The 22,345-nt window shown below is 42.8% G+C and overlaps 1 protein-coding gene across 8 annotated transcripts in view; it reads left to right on the top strand.

Moving 5' to 3' along the window:
* Positions 1-5,199: 5,199 nt before the first annotated feature.
* Positions 5,200-22,345, top strand: part of PPIG (peptidylprolyl isomerase G) — a 48,432-nt gene continuing 31,286 nt past the window's right edge. The window contains exons 1-4 of one of the 8 annotated variants that reach the window (XM_055120259.1): positions 5,568-5,736; positions 10,903-11,006; positions 21,707-21,785; positions 21,882-21,956. In XM_055120259.1, coding sequence (XP_054976234.1) covers positions 21,725-21,785; positions 21,882-21,956 — 136 coding nt within the window. In that variant the 5' untranslated portion in view covers positions 5,568-5,736; positions 10,903-11,006; positions 21,707-21,724. Of the gene's footprint in view, positions 5,335-5,435; positions 5,455-5,567; positions 5,737-10,902; positions 11,007-12,640; positions 12,832-21,674; positions 21,786-21,881; positions 21,957-22,345 lie in introns of those variants that run through there. The other 7 variants (XM_055120256.1, XM_055120253.1, XM_004601138.2 and 4 more) reach the window with 7 other exon arrangements.

Here is a 22,345-nt window from a genome sequence, read left to right on the forward strand (position 1 = left end):
CAGCTTTGAGTAATGCACAGTTGGAGGTAAACCATTGGGACAGCCATTAAACATGTATGGGAAAGACCTTAATATGGATTTCGTTTGGTAAATTTACGAAGGAACTAATGAAGAAGAGGTTTTCTCGTTTTCTGGTGTTGTCAGAAAGCCAAATAATTGTATGATGGGGCATATTAATAAATTTAAATCATAGGGAAAGTAGTACAGAAGCAGTAGTTGATAAAGGAGTTCACTCCTTAAATGAGAGGGGAATCTTTGGTATTTTGTGTTGCACAGTTTTGTCTTTTCAGTGTTCCATGAAACTATGTTTAACAGACAATAGGCTTCAAATGTGTCAGATGAGTTTCTAAAACATCGAGAGGATGGGATGTAGTTCTGTGACAGAGTACATACCTCCCATGTGTGAGGGCCTGAATTCTATCACACACAACATTTATCAGTAACGTTGGGACTTGGCTATGAGCATTCAATTCATTTCCCCAACATCAGGGACTCTTTATCTTCCTTCTCTCTATATTTTCCCACTAGTTAACATGCAGAAATTGTGCCAATAAAAAACAGTGTGTGTGGGCCAGAGCGATAGTACAGCAGGTAGGATAGACATTTGTCTTGCATTTGTCAAACGGGTTCAATCCCTAGCATCCCATATGGCCTCCAGAGCACTACCAGCAGTAATTTCTGAGTGCAGAGCCAGGAGTAACACCTAAGCATCACCAGGTGTGACCCAAAAAAGAAAAAAAAAACACCTATGTGTTCTATATAAGACCAAGAGGTGGCTTGAACACCTGCCTTGCCGGAGTGAGATTTCCTGCGGAATCCTATTTAACTTCCTCCTATGTACTAAGCACAGTCAGGAAGCTCTGCTGTCAGTGACCCACGCTCTGCAAACAATATCCAACTGCTAATGGTTGTTCCCCTGTGAGAACAGAAACCAAAAGTATGTGTAAGTAGGGCCAACTCGATAGTACGGTGCATAGGGCACTTGTCTTGCACACAGCCAACCTATGTTTGATCTCCAACATCCCTTATGATCCACTAAGCACCATCAGAAATAATTTCTAAGTGCAGAATCAGGACTGACCTCTAAGCATTGACGGATGTGACCCCCAAAACAGGATGTGTAAGCACCATAACCAGGGGTGTGACCTCCATCAAGCACTTGTGTAGATACCACAATGAAATTATGTGACCCCAGACAGTTCTGCAACTAGAAATTGCATGAGCACCACAAGTAAAGACAGTAATCCCCAATCAAGCACCACAGCTGAGACTATAAACACAACAACCCATCAATGCAATACCACTAGCAACAGAGGTAAGGGGAGAGTGGGACTGATGAATTAAATATTATTTATGATTAAATAATCAAAAATTAAGGTTAACTTTCATGTGTCTATCTAATGTAGTCAAAGTTATCCAGTTTAAACATTATTTCTGGACGAGAATTACGGGCCACCAGGGTCACCAAGGCCACAATGAGCAGTGTGTGAGGGTCTCCAGAATTATACCTGGAAGTTCTTAGGGGTCTTGCGAGGCTGGAGATCAACCAGGAGTGCTGAACAGGCAAAGTCTGTGTCCCTGAGCCCTGTGCTATCTCCATGACCCAGCACTTTGTTATTTTTTTTTCCAGACAGAGAAGATACGGCACAGAGACTCAGGATAAACATATAAAATATTTGGGCATCGAGGGACCCCAGGTTCAATCCCCAGCACCACATGGTCCTTCAAGTACCTGCATGCTGAGTAGGGAGTTTCCTCCAAACAGTAACAAATGTGACCGACCCAAAAACTACTATCAACAACAAAAATAAGAATTAGGAACACATGATCTATTTTCAAAAGAAAAAGCCAGTACTTATTTGAGTCACGTGTTGAACAAAATAATATCAAATGTCTATGATCACTTGTATCACTTGTCATCCCGTTGCTCATCGATTTGCTCGAGCAGGCGCTAGTAACATCCCCATTCATCCCTGTCGAATGCTAGTGTAGCCCAATGGTGTCTGATCGTTCTAGGAATACAAAGAGCCTCAAACCATTCGTTCAGGGTCTTGATGAAGAAGTCTGACCATCTCGTAGGTGGCGGTCAGGCGTTCTTTTGACGTCCTGTGGAATGTCTATGATAACTACATTTATTGATGATGGAATAGAAATGTGTTAATATTAAGTGAATATATAAAATACCAGCATAGAACTAAGATACATTTTAAAAGAACCAAATATAAATGTTAAAACTGAAAAATACAACATCTGAAATTTAAGATTCTCTAACTTAACTGAATAGATATAACAAAGATTCAGTAAACTTAAAAATTATAGGTCCCTGTTATTATTTTCTTTATGTAAGAAGGAAATTCAACAATTGGGGGTTCTTGCCCTTTGTGTGAAAAAAATATCATGCAACATAACTGGGGCACAGGAAAGCAGACTTATTTCTCTAAGCTAAGAGGGAACAGTTGAGTGGAGAAACCCAGACCTTGAGAATAGCAACTGTTGGGTCCTAAGAGCCACAGCGGGTAGCACCACAGCAGGTTTTTAGAGCTTTATGGGTCTGATTCGGTTCCAGGCTGAGACATGGATATTGGTTTGATGCCTTGTTCATACAAAGCTAAGTCTATCAGGGCCTGCAGAGGAATGAGGAAACTGGGGGAGAAGAGGAGTTCGACTGAAAAACCTCTGTGGTGGTGGGGGAAATGGTTCAAGTTTGAAAATCTCTGTTAGTTCCAGCCCTCCTGTCTGTGCAATGTGAGCTCACTTTCTCTTTTCTCTCTCTCTGTCTCTGTCTGTATCTCTGTCTCTCTCTCTCCCTCTCTCTCTCTCTCACACACGCACACATATGCGTGCTTACTTGAATTTTTTTTACCTTAAATAGTCAATTCATATTTAATAATATAAATTTAGAGGTTTGTAACAGGTAGTGAAAAGATCATCCTTATTCAAATCCAGCCATCAATACATCTTTTTAAAAAAAATTTAAATTTTTTTTATTAGTGAATCATCGTAAGGTACAGTTACAAACTTATGAACTTTCATGTTTGCATTTGGTTTACATCCCTCCACCATTGCCCATTCTCCCCCACCAATGTTCCCAGTATCCCTCCCACCACCCCCACCCCAACTCCCATCACCCCGCCCTGCCTCTGTGGCAAGGCATTCCCTTTTGTTCTCTCTCCTGTTGTGTGTTGTAGTTTGCAATAGAGGTATTAAGTGGCCATAGCACAGTGGGTAGGGTGTTTGCCTTGCATGCGGCTGACCCGGGTTCGATTCCCAGCATCCCATATGGTCCCCTGAGCGCACTGCCAAGGGTGATTCCTGAGTGCAGAGCCAGGAGTAACCCCTGTGCATCACCAGGTGTGACCCCCAAAAAAGCAAAAAAAACCCAAATATATACTTTTGGTATGCAGCTTTCAACCTGAGTGGGTCCTCCCAAAATTCTCTACTAGGTGTTCCCTTCTCTATCTCTGCTGCCTTTTTCCTCAGCATATGAGGCCAGTTTCCAAGCTGTGGGGCAGACCTCCTGATTCTTATCTCTACTACTCCTGGGTGTTAGTGTCTCATTCTGCTACTTTATATTTCACATATGAGTGCGATCTTTAACTTGCTCATCAGATGCTATCATCTCAAGCATGCCCACTGACCATTGACAGATGAAAGTACTAGGCACTGCAGCCTTCTAGGTCTCCTTTTGGCCTCATGAAGGCCCTCCTTAGAGTTCAAGGAATTCACTTCCTGTTATATAACCAACTAGCTACAGCAAACTTGATTATTGTGTGAGTGATTGGGAAAGCTTGTATTCTTCATGAATCTTTCAAGAAACCAAGTACTTTGTTTGGTAAACATGGATCCATCCTTTGCCAGGATTCTGATGGTCAAGGTTTAATGGTGGGCCTGGTGATGTGATGTTTATCAGACCCTTCCGTTTTAGGGTCACGAGAGTCAACCCAGTAGTGCAGGTGGAGGTGGGGCATGGAAACCAAATGCAGGGCCTCTGTTCATGCCAGGTGTGTGCTCCAGCCAAGTTCTCTACCAAGAACACCCCCCCACACACACACACTTTTGTTCTTTTTGCTTTTGGGCCACACCTAGAGATGCTCAAGGCTTACTCAAGGTTCTGAGCTCAGGGGTTATTCCTGGCAATGCTCAGAGGACCGTATGGGATGCCTCAGATTGAATACCTGTTGGCGACATGCACGGCAAGTGCCTTTCTCTCTGTACTCTTTCTGGCACCTATATCAACCAATTTTTTTTTCTTTTTGGGTCACACCCAGGGATGCACAGGGGTTACTCCTGGCTCTGCACTCAGGAATTACCCCTGGTGGTACTCAGGGAACCATATGGAATGCTGGGAATCAAAGCTGGGTCCGCGTGTGCAAGGCAAACACACTACCCACTGTGCTATCGCTCCAGCTCCAATCAACCAATTTTTAAAGTAACGAAGAAATTGTCTCTAAATGCATATGGTAATTCCTAACATTCTGGCTGAACATTAAAGATTTATTTTTAACTCTAGGGGTACGTATCTCTGAAACAGAAACGACTTAAGTGTATGAAATAAAAAGATAAAAAAAAAAAAGCATGAGAAGATTTTTTTGCTTAGGTGGACATCTGGTTCTGTCTTAACAGGTATGGTGGTCTGTTACGTAAATTTAATTGTAGCTGAGGCCGGAGTGTTAATGGCTTGAAGGATCACAGAACTTTTTAGCCTAGAATGGAACGTTTTTTCCTTCCATGATTGACTAAAATACCTCTGCAAATTTTTTCCTTGTGCCCAGTTTTATTCCACCACCTTTATAGTGAGGTAGCTGTGAGATTACTTGAAAGACGACACCTAAGAACCTCGAAGTCCTTTATAATCTCCTCCGTTCCTCCATAGAAATTTTGTTCACACCTATTTGCGGAAACTTGTGCCCCAGTGTTAACTGCACGTTGACCTGGGAGCTCCCAGGGGGTAGGGCATCCTTCTCAGAATCCTGGCCGAGGCTGGATCCACGTTTCCCCAACGAAAATACTTGTTTTCTTGAAACAGCCTGACGATCACAAACTTTCCTGATCACTCACATCATAATCAAATTCGCTGTGAACGCAGGGGCTAATGCGCAGCCAACAACTTGACCCACCAGGAGGGCCCCGCCGTGAGGCCGGGAAGGAAACGCCAGGCCCCGCCGTCAACCAGGGCGTGACGCACTTCCGGCGCGACGCTTTCCCCTCCACGCCGGGGCTGGCTTGTGGGGGGAGGGAGGCGGTTAGTGGGCTTTAGCGCCTTTTCTGGCGGCGGTAGATTTGAAGCGCTTCAAAGAGCCAGACCCTGGGAAGAGGAGATCGGTCCGGGCGCAGGTAGGTGGAGAGGGGCCCGTGCCGTTTCGGTGGACGCGTCTCCAGCCGCGGGCCCGGTGTCTGCGAGCGGGAAGGGGCGCCGTGAAGAGGGGCGGAGCCGGCGCGGTAGGCCTGGTTGAGGTAACCGTTTTTCCCTCCGGGGCTGGAAAGCCGTCGTGTCCCCCCCACCCCCCGCCCTCCTCTCCACCGACCCTCACCCCCGAGGGTCCGCTGTGGGTGGTGGCGCCGCTTGCAGCCGCTGTCCGGGCGGGGGAAACGGTCCTCCCCGGGCCAGCCCCCGCCCTCTGCGCTCGGGCGCACGCCGCCCTCCCTGACGCATTTTGCCGCACAAGCTGTAATATGGCGGCAGCGGCGGCGGCCTGAACTCTAGGGAGCCCGGGTGCTTTCCGATGCTTCCCGATCGTAAGATTGAGCCTTCTTGCCGCGTACGGGGTGGGGGCGATTGGCGGGAAAGAAGGAGGTGTAGTCTGGCGCCTGTCGGGGTTAGGGTGGGCAGTGGCCGCCGAGCACCCCTACCAACCCCCCCCCCCCCGCCCCGGATCTCTAGGGTAGGTTCGGAGCGGACTGAAGACAGGCTCCCCCCCGCACCCCCTCCCCCAACGCCGGCCCCGACCTTCGCTCACACCGCGGCGACCGTGCACTGCAGTGGAGCGGCCCCAGGCCATTCCCTTAACGCTTTCTCCGGAAACTTCTGCCCGGGCTCTTTGCCGGCGGCCGGCCGAGCTGACCCCAAGTTCCCCTCTCCCCCCCACCCCGCGCACACCTTTTCCACCCACCCCCAGGTTTCGGAGAAGCGGGGCGCAGGATAGGCCTTTGGGGAGGAAAGGATTGTTCCCGAGGAGGAAGGTAATGGAGCTCCATGTGTCGGAGGGGAAGCGTGCGGGCCGGCCCCCTGCCCCCCACCACGATGGTATTTTCAGGGAACTAAGTAGAGGTGTGGAGTGGAAATGGAGGATGTCCCGTCGTTAGGGGACTGCGATCAGAGCTCCATTTTGTGCAGTTGATTGCCATTTCTCTCCGCCAACTGGACCTGGCTGTGCAGAGCCCCAAGTTTGGGCGCCCGTGGTCACAGCTAAGTGTGAGGAATAGTGATGTGTTTCCGCAGTGTGAGGCTGGGCAACTTTGAGCCGCAGATTGACGGGTTGGTAACGGCGGGGGAGCGTGAGAACCTCTTTGAAATCGCCCATACAATCTAGAAGAGGCGCAGACAACTAGAATGGCTGCTTCCCTCATTCATAGGTTTTATGCACCTGAAAATGTGGCTGTTGTTTAGCGTACTCTCCCCTCTTCATTTTAACCGTTTGAGATGGGATTATTTCTGTAGTAAAACTGCATGTCTTAAATGTCGTGCGCTGTTTGACGTTTAATAATACAGAATTGTTGCCTTCAGATCCTGAGGATTCTGTGTGTGTGTGTCCCCAGTTTTTAAGATTTTTGGATTTTTTATTTGTTTTTGTAGGGTAGACATCAAAGTTGTCTTCTTACAATCATTATAGCACGTTCAGGTAGTCAAGATTGAAAGTAAAGGACGAAATGGATGAAAGCAGTAGAAAACTTTATAATCTAATTTACTTGTGGTTTTGGCCACACCCCGCTGTGCTCAGGGCTTACTCCTGGCTCTGCATTCTGGGATCACTCCTGGGGGGGGCGGGGGGGTTCCCGCGTAAGCCTTGATTATGTGCTGCGGTTGATTGTGTGTGCAAGGCAGACGCCCTGCCTGCTGTACAGTCGCTCCTACCCCTCAGTAGAAACTTTTAGAGGAAAGGGGAAGGGCAGCCGCATAGGAGAGATAGTACAGCGAGTAGGGTATTTGCTCTACAAAAATGGCTGATCCCCGGCACCCCGTTCTCCTCCCCACCCCCTTTCCCCCAGAGGTCCAGGAGTGATCCCTGAACTCAGAGCCAGGAGCAGTAAGCCCTTAGCACTGCTGCGTGTAAGACCCATAAAACTGGAGGAGTGTGGGTGGAGGAAGGGAAAGGCAAGAAAGGTGGAGCAGCCCCTTAAGGTTGCAAGGGAAAGGTGAAAACCCTTTATATCTTGTAAACTAGGGGAATGGATGGATGAGCACTTTGCCTTGGATTTAAGATATGCAAGATGGGAAAACAAAGGGGTTGAGGAAGAGCAGGATGTTTGAGAGGATTATCTTCTGCACATCCTGGGTACACTTCATGGGCCCCTGTCTCTTTGTAATCTCTGCCCATTTTCTCTCCTGTCTGTATATCATTTTCCCCCTTTTTACTGTGGGATCGGAAGTGGGCTTCGGTTTCTGTAGGGAATTATGGGTGGAGGTCTTTTAGCTACTTCCTGCTGGAAATGGAAGTGCAGATTGCAGGTAAGCGCATTTCCCCCACCCACCCAATGGATCAGTTCTCTGGCTCTCTGTAGATGTCAGCTGGATTGTGCATTCCGCACAGCATCAGCATCTATAACTGGAAAGATTTTGAATGAGACAAGTTTTGTTACAGTGTCTGAGAGACCTGGGCTAAATATTTGAATAGCACTGTAGCACTGTTGTTCATGGATTTGCTCGAGGGGGCACCAGTAATGTCTCCATTGTGAGACTTGTTATTGTTTTTGGCATATCGAATCTGCCATGGGGAGCTTGCCAGGCTCTGCCGTGTGGGTGAGATACTCTCGTAGCTTTCCGGGCTCTCCGAGAGGGACAGAGGAATCAAACCCTGGTTGGCAGCATGCAAGGCAGATGCTCTACCCGCTGTGCAATTGCTCCAGTCCAAATATTTGATTGTGGGTAAGAAATTGAAAGACCTGCGAGTTCACTAAATGCCCAGTCACTTTCTCCCCAAATCCTTAAAGTGGTTTTTGGAATCGGTTTGGTGCCTTGATTGGTCAGGCCAGACCCAGTAGTTAGAATATCTGCTCCATTTAGACATGTTTTAGAGAGGAGAACAAAGGATATGTCTTTGGACAGAGAGGGGCGGAGGGGGTAGAGGTGCATGAGAGGCTGTCCTTGTCTTTTAGGAGTTCTTTTTAGTGAAGAAGTTGTTATAGATAAGTAAGGCCTTTGTTTAATTCTTAACCCAAACCCCACTGCAAGGGCCAGACTTACTTTATGTTTCAAAACAATGTAGCTGATTCTGTTTTGGATTTTAACTGTAATTCTTTTTATCTCTCAGTGGGACTAAAATTTGTTTTTTTCTATAAATAGGCATGTCTCTGAAATGAAGTGTGGTTTTCTCTCCATCCTTACAATTACTTTAGTAGATTAAGTTTGTTCCTAGTTAAAAATGGTAATTATTTTGCATAGGTACAGTAAGTATTGAGGTAATAACTTCTAACTTTAGATCTGAGTTAAATTAGAGCAAGGTGACTTTCCAGGGAGCATTTATTTGGTCATGTTTTTCAATTACAGGTCTCTGTTTTAGTTCCCCTAATCCCAGAATCTAATCCCAAAGGCTACATCTGGTTCTTGAAGGAGGCATAAAAGGCCCATTTTCTTCTGGTTAGAGTCCATCTCTTTGAGACATTGATTGCCCTTGCACCAATATGCCTATTGAGCCCTAAGGCTCTTCCATTGTCATAGTTGGAATGGCATTTGTGCCTGCCTCAGTTTTGTCTGAGTTCCTTTGTGGAACTCATAATGAGTATTAACTAATAACAGAATTATAGGACTAATAAGGACCTAAGTTAAGTTAGTATGACAAATGCACAGGACACTATCGGATCCCAGGATCCATTTTCAATATCTATATTTTGCGGTCATCACTTTCTGCTTAAGTTGGGTTTTTGTTTTGTATTGTTTTTTCCCTTTTTGGGTCATATCCAGCAATGCTCAGGGGCTACTCCTGGCTTTGCACTCCTGGAATACTGGGAATCAAACCTGGGTTGCTGCATGCAAGGCAAATGCCCTCCCCACTGTACTATGCTCAGGCCCCTTTGTTTAAGTTTTTAAGTATTCACATGACTACTTTCTTACCTTTTTGTAACTTACCCAGTTTTCCTGTGTCTGTGTAAGTAAGATACTGCCATGAAATATGTAGAAAACGTACTAGAGAAGTCAAGGAGAGAGAAAATAAAATTATTTTTTTCTACTCATGGTAAGATGCAGTTTATCAATTTGTTGTGGGTCATAGGTTAATGAACAAATTATTAAAATCTGTAAAAGTAAAACATAAAATTTTTTGTTAGTTTGTTTTGGGGACATCCCGAGTGGTTCTCAGGGGTTAGTCATGGCTGTATGCTCAGGAATCAGTACTGATGGTGCTAGAGATCAAACCTGGGTTAGCCTCAGGGAAGGCAAGCTCCCTACTTGATGTACTGACATGCTGGCCTCAAAACATGTACCGTTTAAGCAGTACATACAGTATGTGTGGTCTTTCTTGTTTTATGTTTAAAAAAAAAAGTTTTTATTTAGGTCTTGGGGCAACACCCAACAGTGTGCAGAACTTACTCCTTTCTCTGTGCTCAGGGCTCACTCTTGATGGGGCTAAGGGGACCATATGGAATGCCAAGGGATCAAACCCAGGTCTGCCATGTGTAAGGCAAAAACTTCCCACTATATATAACTCTGGTTCACCAAATCTGGATCTTTAAAAGAAAAAAACTGAAGTGTCTGCATTAAATACACCATATAACTAGTCATACCCATATTGAGGAGGCATAACATTTTAAGTGACAGTGCTTCTAGGATGAGTCTGTATCCTTGAACATCGTTCTAAAACCCTTTCCCCACTCATTCTTTTGAACAAAAGCATTAGAACAAATCTGCAAATAGTTTAAAGACCTTCTTTTTTTTTTTATTAATTTATTCTTTTATTGAATCACCATGTGGAAAGTTGCAAAGCTTTCAGGTTTAAGTCTCAGTTATACAATGCTCGAACACCCGTCCCTTCACCAGTGCACATATTCCACCACCAAGAATCACAGTATACTCCTCCCTTCCCCCCACTTCCCCAGCCCCCCACCCCGCATGTGTAACTGGTAAATTTCACTTTACTTTCACTTTACTTTGATTACATTCAATATTTCAACAAAAAACTCACTATTATTGATTTGGAGTTTCTCCCCTCTAAAGTCGATCTGCTGAAAAGAAAGCATTTGATAATTTGTTTTCCATTGCCGAGAATGAAGAGATATGAGGTCGAGAGGCCGAACTAGCAGCCGCATAGTTTTGGATTTCTGTATTTTAGTAACTAAGTCCAGAGAAATATCTGTCAGAAATTGCAACATTGTAAGCTTGTACCTCTCAGCTACTTTATATTCCACATCTGAGTGCAATCTTTCTATGTCTGTCTCTTTCTTTCTGACTCATTTCACTCAGCATGATACTTTCTATGTTGATCCACTTATATGCAAATTTCATGACTTCATGTTTTCTGACAGCTACATAGTATTCCATTGTGTAGATATACCAGAGTTTCTTTAGCCAGTCATCTGTTTTTGGACACTCTGTTTTTTTCCATATTGTGGCTATTGTAAACAGCGCTGCAGATGTCATCTCTACTATATCTTTTTGCCTCTCCGGGATATATTCCCAGGAGTGGTATTGCTGGGTCAAATGGAAGCTCAATTTCTAACTTTTTGAGAATCATCCATATTGTTTTCCAAAAGGGCTGAACCAGTCGGCATTCCCACCAGCAGTGAAGGAGAGTCCCTTTCTCCCCACATCCACGCCAACACCAGTTGTAAAGACCTTCTTATAGTACAGTTAGAGGGTAAGTCTATTAAATTGTGACAATTCTTGAAATACCCAGAATTAAACAGAACATAAAAGAATTTCCAGTTAATTTTATGATACCATATAATTAATTACATGCATATTGAGAAGACTAGAGTTTTGTTTTTTTTTTTTTTTTTTTTTTTTTAGTTTAGAAATCTCAGAGGACTGAAGCGATAGCACAGCGGATAGGGTGTTTGCCTTGCATGCAGCGATCCTGTGTTTGATACCTCCATCCCTCTCAGAGAGCCCGGCAAGCTACCAAGAGTATCCCACTCGCATGGCAGAGCCTGGCAATCTCCCCATGGTATATTCGATATGCCCAAAACAGTAACAAGTCTCACAGTGGAGACATTACTGGTACCCGCTCAAGCAAATCTATGAACAACGGGACAACAGTGCTACAGAAATCTCCGTTTTTTTGTTTTTGTTTTTTTAATGAATCACTGAGATAATTACAGACTTACAAACTTATGTGATTATGTTTCAGTCATACAGTGTTCAAGTACCCATGCCTCCACCAGTGTCCATTCTCTACTACAATGTTCCCGGTAACCCTCTGGCCACTCCCACCTCATTCCCTTCCCCCCTGCCTCTGTGGCAGGCACAGTCCCTTTTTCTCTCTCTCTCTCTCCTTTTGGGTGTTAAGGTTCACAGTACAGGCGAGAAGACTAAATATTTTTTTTTTTTTTTTGCTTTTTGGGTCACACCCAGCGATGCTCAGGGGTTACTCCTGGCTTTGCACTCAGGAATACTCCTGGCGGTGCTTGGGGGACCATATGGGATGCCGGGGATCGAACCCGGGTCAGCCGCATGCAAGGCAAACGCCCTACCCGCTGTGCTATCGCTCTGGCCCCAGACTAAATATTTTTAAATGACGATGCTTCCCATAAAATTCTAGTATACTAAATTGACCTGATTTTTAATATATACAATACATGCATAATGTCTAAACTTTAAGACATAAAAAACCCTGCAGAACCGTAAGCCCCTAGTATTTATTTGTTAACAGAGATTTCTGTTACTAACTTTTTTTTTTCCTACATGTAATTTGTCCCAGCCTTGAGATTTTAGCAGCCACTCCTTACTTGTCTTTCCCAACGATTGGAGGCTCTTTCAGAGTCAGGGGAATGAGACCTGTTATTGATTCTGGCATATTGAATACGCCACGGGGAGCTTGCCAGGCTCTTCTGTGCAGGCGGGATACTCTCAGTATCTTGCTGGGCTCTTCAAGGAGGGGGGAGGGAGGGAGGGAGGGAGGGAGGGAGAGAGAGAGAGAGAGAGAGAGAGAGAGAGAGAGAGAGAGAGAGAGAGAGAGAGAGAGAGAGACTGACTCTATGGTTTTGTGGAAAATGGGTAGGGAGTGTCTTATGATGTGTCCAGGAATATGTTCACTCATGTGTGAGACTCAGCCCAAGCATGTGGAAAAAGGCTTGGAGTGTGGTGGCGGTTGGGTAGTGGAGGTCAGCTGCTGGGGCTTGGGTTCCTTGGGGTGGGAAGGGCTCTCACCCACCTCCCCCCTGGGGCACCCCGAGTGGAAACAGCCTGGTGTGGAGTCTGGTGGCATGGTTATGGGAGCCTCATTTTATGCTCTTTCTAGGAGAAGCAGCCGTGAGTTCTGGGGGCTGGCCGGTGAGGAGATTATCTAGCGCTGGCAGGAGGTGGCTTATGGGTGTGACCCCTGGGTTGCCGGAAATTGGGGGAAGCGGGCAGAGGATCTCTGCTCCTGGGTCCCGTTGAGCCCAGAATCCAAGACAACAAAAGTTCCACGTTACCTGGGTTCCATGAGACTTCGCTCATGTATGAGGCTCAGCCCAAGCAAGGCAAGCATCTACATGCTTTACTATAATTGAATTGTTATATAACATTAAATAGTAGAATTCAATTGTTTTCATTATAGGACATTTGGAAGATTTCTCTTTTGTTATGTTGCAAAAGCTATTCACATTTGTGTCTATCTTTTCATGTTTATTAATTTATTAAATACAGATTTTTCTGCCACACCGACATACTGTTTGAGACAATATGACTTAAGACAGTATTTGAAAGTGTTAATCATACTGTAGAGCTTCTATTCTGGTAGAAGAATAGATTAAAAAATACATACACATGTTATGGGTCAGAGAGATCGTACAGAATTGAGGCATTTACCTTGCGTGCTCAACCCAGTTCAATTCCTGGCACCAGTATGAACCCTAAATATTGTTTGGTTCAGCCCTGGTGGCCTCCAAACAGTGCTGGGGTGACCTGAATAATCTCTAGCAAGACAGAACTTGAGTGGTACCATATTCTCCAGTCGTGTCATTGGACCACCTAGCCAACAAATACTTGCATTTAGCTCCCAGGGCCCCTGAGCATGCTAAGGACTTCACCTCCTCAAATTACTTTGTTTCCAAAAATGTCAAAATCTTTTCACTGATGGATGGTTGGCCTTGCTCAGTCAGATATTGCTGATTACTAGCTAATCAAGTTGGTGATTTGCTGAATTGGATTGAGATCACAACGTGTTTTTTTTTTTGTTTGGGGGTCACTCCTGACAGTACTCAGGGAACCATGTGGGGTGCCACTGTTTGAACTCAGACCGGCTGCAAGGCAAGCATCTACATGCTGTACTATATCTCAGCCCCACTTAAAATTTCTTAAAATAAGAATGAAGTTTGCAATATCTGCTGTCTTTCACAAAAGATCTCTGTAGCATGTGATGTTATTTGGTAGACTTACCCACAGTAGAAATTCTTTCTACATTGAGACAATCTTCTCAAACCCTGCTTTTGTCAAAGTACATTCACGTCATATTCTAAATCTCCAGTTGTCAGTTGTTATTTTAACAGTGTTCAGTTTCACAAGAAAAAGATTTCGTCTCAAAAATTCACTTTGATTGAACTTCCAAAACAAGCAACTCCTTATCCTTATTAAGTTCTACCATGATTGTATTGTAATTAAATCACAAAAGGCCCCACTTCTCATTCCAGTTTTTTTTTTTTTTTTGATTCTGCCATATCTGCATTCCTTCCTTCACTGAAGTCTTGGTTGAAATCTTCTTCCAAACTCTTGCTAATGTTGATTTACTTTGACCTTGTGCCATGATCATGAATGTTTTGAATGGCGTCCAGAATGATGACTGCTTTTTAACCACCACCCCCCCCCTCTCTCTCTCTCTCTTACCCCACTTTCTCCTTTTCCTTTCCTGTCCTCCAGGGCCAGTGATAGAACCTAAACCTAATTCCCTCAGGACATTAGCTTTACTATCTAGCTACATCCTCAGACTCCAGAAGGTTTTCATTTAACTTTGTTCAGCTTCATCAGAGGAATCTGGTAGCTATAAACTTTTGGAATGAATTTCTTAAATTCTAAGACTTTCAAAGTTGTTATGATTCCTTAATCTATGACTACAGAATGAATGTTGTGTTTGCAGGCATGAAAACAGTGTTCATTGCTTTGTGTGTCTCCATCAGAACTCTTGAGTGAATGGGTATATTATTAGTGAGTGATCTTAACTTTCTGAGCAGAATATTTCAATAATGGTTAAAGTAATTAGTAAACTGTGTTGAAAACCATGTGCTGTTATCTAAACTTTGTGATTTCATTTAGAGAGACGTAGTATAGATGGGTAAGGCGTTTTGCCTTGCACACAGTGGCCTGGGTTTGATCCCCAGTATCCCATATGGTTTCCTGAATACTGCCAGGAGTATTCCTGAGCATTGCAGATTGTGGTCCAAGCAAGCAACCCCTTCCCCCCAAATCAACCTATCATTTGAAGTTTTGAAGCCCTGCATTGATTTTTTTTTAATAAGGCTTATTAGCTATTCTGCAAAAATTTCTCAGATACTCACTCCTGGCTGAGACCTGGGTGTTCTCAGGAGTGGGGCAAGCCAGCTCCCACTGTACTGAAACCCATACAGCCCACTCACTCCTCAAAGTCACTACATTTCTCTGGCCAGATGGCCCAATTATACATTCTGGAGTTTCTGGAGCACTCAGCCACATGGCATCTCCCAACTTTACAATACTGACCTTCCAGTTGTAGCACACCACATTGGATGGCAATGTAATATAGAAGCCAACCAATCTCGACTAACAAAAATATTAACACAGAAGGCTTAACTTGAAACAACAGCTTAGTAACCCTCAAGACAAGACTTGATGTCCTTATGGTGAGATACAAGTTTTCACACTTTTTTTCTCCTAAAATATTTTTCAATCATTCCATTTACCATTAGTGGTAACAAACAATACAAAATAAATTATTGTTGGCTTTCTATGGGGCAGGCTTGAGGGGTGGTTGGTAAAACGGAGATGGTGGTGGAGGGGAAATGATAGTGCTAGTGCGGTTGGTGTTGCTTGTAACAAGTCATATGAGTAACTTTAAACCATGGTGTTCAAATAAAATGGAGAAAAGAAAAAATAAGTCAGCTATAGAAATCATAATAGTATCTTTAAAAGGCAGTTTTACCTACATTGAAACAATCTGTTGAGTGTTACCTTTATCTGTAATCTTAGCTAGATCTCTTAGGTAAGTGTTCATTCTCTCTTTAACCTTGCACTCTTGTTATAAATCTCATAGAAGTCTTTTATGCCCCTTTTTTTTTTTGAGAGGGGGCACCCATCTGTGCTCAGGGTTTATTTTATTCTTGTCTTTGCACTGAGATATCACTCTAGACGGTGCTGGGGGGGATGGGAGGGAGAGTTGGGGACGGTAAAAGGTATTTGTCTATGATTGCCCAGATGCCTTACCTGCTGTCTTACCTCTCTGGCCCCAGTCTCTGGTACTTTTTAAACCTTTCTGCAGTTTCCTCACTTCTCTCAGCCTTTGTGGAATGAAAAACAATGAGGTTCTTGTCCTGGATTAGGTTTTGCTGAAGGGAAGGGAAGGTTAGGTTGGTTTGATCTCTTCAGACAACTAAAACTTTATCTGTATTGGTAGTAAAGCTTTTGTTGGGGGGGGGGGGTGTTGTCATCTCCCCCTCACCCCCAACCCCATGCTTAGGGGTTACTCCTGCCTCTGCACTCCTGGTGGTGCTAGGGGACCATATGGGATGTTAGGGATCAAATTCAGGTTTGGCAAAAGCTGTACCCACTGTATTATTGCTTCTGGCCCCAAAGCTTTTTTTTTTTTTTTAAGTGATTGTATACTCATTGGAGTAGCACTTTTCTTTCAAGAACTTTCTGCATTCACAACTTGACTTACTGCTTACTGGCTAAAAGGTCTAGTTTGCAGCCTGCCTTTCCACATGCTTTCTTAGTAGTCTTAAATATTTCTAGCTTCTAATTTAAAGTGAGAGTTGTGTGAGTCTTCCTTTACTTGAGATACTAGAGGCCGTTGTAAGTTTCTGAGTAAGTCTCAAGGAATAGGAGGACCTTAGTAGTGGGAAGGAAATTAAGGGAATAATGACTGGTAGGATAGTCAGGATATTGATTAAAATCTTTATTGTTTGGGAGGTGTACTGTGTGGGGTTTTTTTTTTGGTGGTGGTATATGGGCACTGGTGAAGGGATGGTTGTTTCAGCATTGTATAACTGAGACCTAAGCCTGAAAGTATTGTAATCTTCCACATGGTGATTTAATAAAATAAAATTTTTATTAAAAAAAATCTTTATTGTATATAAATGTATTCATATCACCCAATTTTGGTTACTGGCTTCAAAGATGATGTGTCACAGATCCCTGTAATATAATAAAATCTAGTCTCATATTTTATATAATAAAATTTTGAAATATGTGAATTATAAAAATACAGTGGAGATGTGATTGAAGACATGCTGTTGAAAATTTGCAGATAGACATGTCAGAAACAGCATTGCCACACAGCATTGTCAATTGGTAAAATCAGTTTGCCTGTATATGAAATAACTGCAGTTTTGCTAAATTCACTTATAAAATGAGAGACTTATTTTGTACACAGTTTTCTGTGAAATGGTTCTGTCTTTTTTTTCCCCCATTCATTCTAGATGTTTATTGTTTTGTTTGAATGGTTAGAAATTCTCGTACAGGGGCTGGAGCAATAGCACAGCTGGTAGGGCATTTGCCTTGCACGTGACTGACCCGGGTTCAATTCCCAGCATCCCACATGGGCCCCTGAGCATCGCCAGGGGTGATTCCTGAGTGTAGAGCCAGAACCCCTGTGCATACCCGGATATGACCCAAAATGCAAAAAAAAAAAAAAAAAAGAAAGAAAAGAAAAGAAATTCTAGTACAGTGTTTAATTGAAATGCTGAGAGTGTATACATCCTTGTACACTGTTTGATGGAGGGCTACCATAAACCTTTAATTTGTGAAGGAAAAAAAAGTATTTAACCATAAAACGATACAATAAAGTAACTCATGATGTGACAAATATGGCAGGGTATCGAAGTTGCTAGGATTTTCTTATTTTAAGGAAACCTGTACCTATATTCTAGAGTATCGATAATTACTTCTGCTTTGTTTCCAGGAAATAAAGCCATTATTACACTTGTTATATTGGTTAGAAATGCAAAGTAGAGAAGTTATGAGACTATGCTGTCACTCACCCCTCCCCTGCCCCCTCTTCCATGCAACAATATCAAAAGTGAACGTACCAATATTGGGGCTAGATTTGCTTTTGTTTTTTTTGTTTGCCTGCAAGTTTTTTAAACTTTTTCAATTTTGGGGCTGGAGCAATAGCACAGCGGGTAGGACGTTTGCCTTGCACGCGGCCGACCCGGATTCGATTCCCAGCATCCCATATGGTCCCCCGAGCACTGCCATGAGTAATTCCTGAGTGCAGAGCCAGGAGTAACCCTTGAGCATCACCAGGTGTGACTCAAAAAGAAAAAAAAAGAAAATTTTTCAATTTTATTTTCTTCGTCACAATAATTGATTACATTCAATATTTTATCACCAATCCCGCCATTTTACCTTCACCCACCATTATTTCTAATTTTTCCACTACCATTCAAGCCTGCCCCACAGGCAGATGCTAAATAGTTTATTTTGTATTGCTTGTTATGAATAGTGTGAGATGTTACAACCATGTGCTCCTGGAATTCTAAAATTTTAAATAATTGGGTTCTGGAAGCATCTCTGTGGCATGCTGCTCTCTTTCCAGATTCATTTGTGAGTCTCTGGATCATGACTGTTAATGCACTAAAGGGCGATTGGGGCTAAATTTGAAGGCAATATAATCCAGGTATAATTTAATCTTCAGTTCACATGTGTAGGTGTTAAAGTTGATTAACACTGAAGAGATGAAGCAGTACATATAAATTATTGGCAGTTTGGGCATTTCCTTTTGTTTTGAGCATTCTGACTTGTGGTTTGTTTGGTATGTGAAAATTGATATGGTATGATGGTATGAACCTGTAGATGATAAAATTGTATGGAAATAGAAACAGATGAGTGCAAGTAAAACTGGACGTGTAAATGGGATAAGTGGATTGCATCAACACTGTTAGATTTTGATGACTCAAGTGTGCTATTAAAATGAGTTTTCTCTAAAATTAGTATTGGGGGAACTGAATAAAGTCCAAATTTATTTTTACAACTGCATGTGAATAAAATTTTGCTTTTTTTTCTTGCAGGGGAGGGGAACACAGCAGGTAATGCTTGGGGTTATTCCTGGCTCAGGAATTACTCCTGCTGGTGTTCAGGAGACTCTTTGAGGTGCCAAAGATCGTATATATGGGTTGACCCTGTGCAAGGCAAATGCCCTGTCCACTGTACTGTCACTCTGGCCCCCTGAATAAAATTTTTCTACTACTAATAATTGATAATGGGGAGCTGGAGAGATAGTATAGGGGGTAGGGCTCTTAACCTTGCACGCAGCCAACCCAGGTTCAATCCTTGGCATCCCATATGATCCCCTGAGTGTCACCAAGGGTGGCCTAAAAACAAACACTAAATTGATATGGGAAGGAGTCCTATAAATCATAGAGATCTTTTGGAGCTTGATATAGCCTAAAAATTATACGTATACTGTTTGAAATTTAGATTTTCAGAAAAATCTAAATTTTCAGAAAAACATTTTACATTTTAGTCTCACTTATGGGCAGATGTAACTTTTGCATTTGTTATTTACTGTTTTAGAAGTTTTTTGTTATTGTATCTTCCATTCTTTCTTTTTTTTGGTTTTAAGAACCACACCCTTCTACACTGCTGGTGGGAATGCGGACTGGTTCAGCCCTTTTGGAAAACAATATGGACGCTTCTCAAAAAATTAGAAATTGAGCTCCCATTTGACCCAGCAATACCACTGCTGGGAATATATCCCGGAGAAGCAAAGAAATATAGTCGAAATGACATCTGCACTTATATGTTCATCACGGCACTGTTTACAATATCCAGAATCTGGAAAAAACCTGAGTGCCCTAGAACAGATGACTGGTTAAAGAAACTGTGGTACATCTATACAATGGAATACTATGAAGCTGTTAGAAAAAAATGAAGTCATGAACTTTGCATATAAGTGGATCAACATGGAAAGTATCATGCTAAGTGAAATGAGTCGGAAAGAGAGAGACAGACATAGAAAGATTGCACTTATCTGTGGAACATAAAATAACAGAGTAGGAGACTAACACCCAAGAATAGTAGAAATAAGTACCAGGAGGTTGACTCCATGGCTTGGAAGCTGGCCTCACATTCTGGGGAAATGGCAGCTTAGATAGAGAAGGGAACACCAAGTAAAAATGGTTGGAGGCCACGCGTGGGAAGGGTGATGCGTGCTGAAAGTTGACTAGAGACTGAACACAATGGCCACTGAACACCCCTATTGCAAACCACAACACCCAATTGAAGAGAGAGAACAAAAGGGAATACTCTGCCACAGAGGCAGGGTGGGGTGGGGGGAGATGGGATTGGGGGGTGGGAGGGATACTGGGTTTATTGGTGGTAGAGAATGGGCACTGGTGGAAGGATGGGTTCTCGAACATTGTATGAGGGAAACACGAGCATGAAAATGTATAAATCTGTAACTGTACCCTCACGGTGATTCACTAATTTAAAAAATAAATTAATTTTTTTAAAAAAGAAAAAGAACCACACCTGGCAGTGCTCCTATACATGCAGTACTAGAAACTAAACTCAGAGCATGTGCAAAGCATGTGCTTACCATGTGAGCCACACCCCCAATTTTTCAGTCTGCTTTCTCACTTTTATTATTCCTACTATTATAATTTAAACATTTTAATTTCAAACATTAAGAATGTTTAAACTTTTTTTAGAATGTTTAAACATTTTTTAAAAATAAGCACCTTATTAAAAGAATGTTAAATATTAGCTACCTGTTACCTACATAAAACTATTAACAGTATCTCAGTAATGGTAATATTTGGTGCTACACTAGCATAACAAGTAAGGCTATTGGTGATCAGAAAGTAGCCTCAGGGGCTTGAGAAGCCACTCAAAGGACTGGAGCTTATGATTTGCATGAAGGAGGTGATGTTTGAGCCTGGAGAAACCTTGTATGTAAATAATGTTACGCTTTTACTTCAAATGTAATTCTACAATATAACTATTATTAAATATCCCACTTTTTATTGGTGGTTTATTTTATACTCTTAGGAATTTTTTTTTCTTTTTGGGTCACACCCAGGGATGCACAGGGGTTACTCCTGGCTCTGCACTCAGGAATTACCCCTGGCGGTGCTCAGGGGACCATATGGGATGCTGGGACTCGAACCCGGGTCTGCCGCGTGCAAGGCAAACGCCCTATCCGCTGTGTTATTGACCCAGCCCCTACTTTTAGGAATTTGAATCTTTTTAAAACACTAATTTAATCAAAATTTATTTCCATTTTTCTAGAAAGGACAGGATTGGATCTGTTTGCCCTTGATTTTGTTTTTCTCTATTTTTGTTTGTTTGTTTCTGGGTCACACCCGGCGATGCACAGAGGTTACTCCTGGCTCATGCACTCAGGAATTACTCCTGGTGGTGCTCAGGGGACCATATGGAATGCTGGGAATCGAACCCGGGTCGGCTGCGTGCAAGGCAAACGCCCTACCCGCTGTGCTATCACTCCAACCCCTATTTTTTTTACTCTATTTGAAAGTAATCTGCCTGTTGACTTCACTAATCACATAAACTTAATATTATATTTTATGTGTTAGATTAATCTAGATTTGATTTGATTGGCAAATTACTAGACTTTTTATTCTCTCTCTCTCTCCTCTCTCTCTCTCTCCGTCTCTCTCCCTCTCTCTCCTCTCTCCCTTTCTCTCTCCCTCTCTTCTCTCTCCTCTCTCTCTCTCTCTCTCTCTCTCTCTCTCTCTCTCTCTCTCTCTCTCTCTCTCTCTCTCTCACTTATGGCTACTAGGGTCTGTTACCATCTTTGCACAAGGGGTGCCTGCCGTAAGTGATGCTCAAGTGCCAGGGATTGAAACCCAGGCTTCCCACATGCAAGCCTTGTGCTCAGTCCTTTGAACCATCTCCCTGGCCCAAAGCCCTTCTGTTGACTTTTCTATTTTACCCACAAAGTATAAACTGTTCTCTAAAAGAAAGGATTGGACTGGGGACATAATTCAGTGATAGCACATATGCCTTTCATATATGATATTTACGATGATCTCAGTTACACCTGTGGTAATGCAAAAATTAAAACCCCTGTGTGATTTATGTCATGGAGAGACTATATATACATGTGTGTATATATAATCAAGCTAAATTTCTAGTGTGTTTTACAGAAATTTATAAAACATCTTTGCCTTTTTAGTCTGGTTGCCTGAAACTGTATTTTACTCATAGACTGGAAATTTTGGAGTCATGGGAATAAAAGTGCAGCGTCCTCGCTGTTTTTTTGACATCGCCATTAATAATCAACCTGGTAAGAAAATCACTGTTCCTGTTTAACATTTATAAACCAATATTTTTAATATTTTAAATAAGTAAGGAAGTTTAAACCAACTCCTGTCTTTTTCAGCTGGAAGAGTTGTCTTTGAATTATTTTCTGATGTGTGTCCCAAAACATGCGAGAACTTTCGTTGTCTCTGTACAGGTTTGTTGACATTTTCATTTGCCCATGTGATTATAGATTGCTTTTACTTTTGATTTTACGTATTTTAGATTTCTCCATGCATGTTTCTTCCTCCTCTTAACATGCAGATTACAAGTCATTGACTACAAGATGAATGTGGTTTTTAGAAATATTGGTTGTAATGGGATTTTACCTGAAATTGAATTGTATATTCTCCAGGAAAGCATGGTTTTTTGTTTTGTTTTGTTTTTGCCTTTTGGGTCACACCCGGCGATGCACAGGGGTTACTTCTGGCTCATGCACTCAGGAATTACTCCTGGCGGTGCTTGGGAGACCATATGGAATGCTGGGATTCAAACCCGGTTGGCTCCGTGTGAGGCAAACGCCCTACCTGCTGTGCTATTGCTCCA

Source organism: Sorex araneus, chromosome X, assembly GCF_027595985.1.
Source record: "Sorex araneus isolate mSorAra2 chromosome X, mSorAra2.pri, whole genome shotgun sequence".
NCBI lineage: Eukaryota > Metazoa > Chordata > Mammalia > Eulipotyphla > Soricidae > Sorex > Sorex araneus.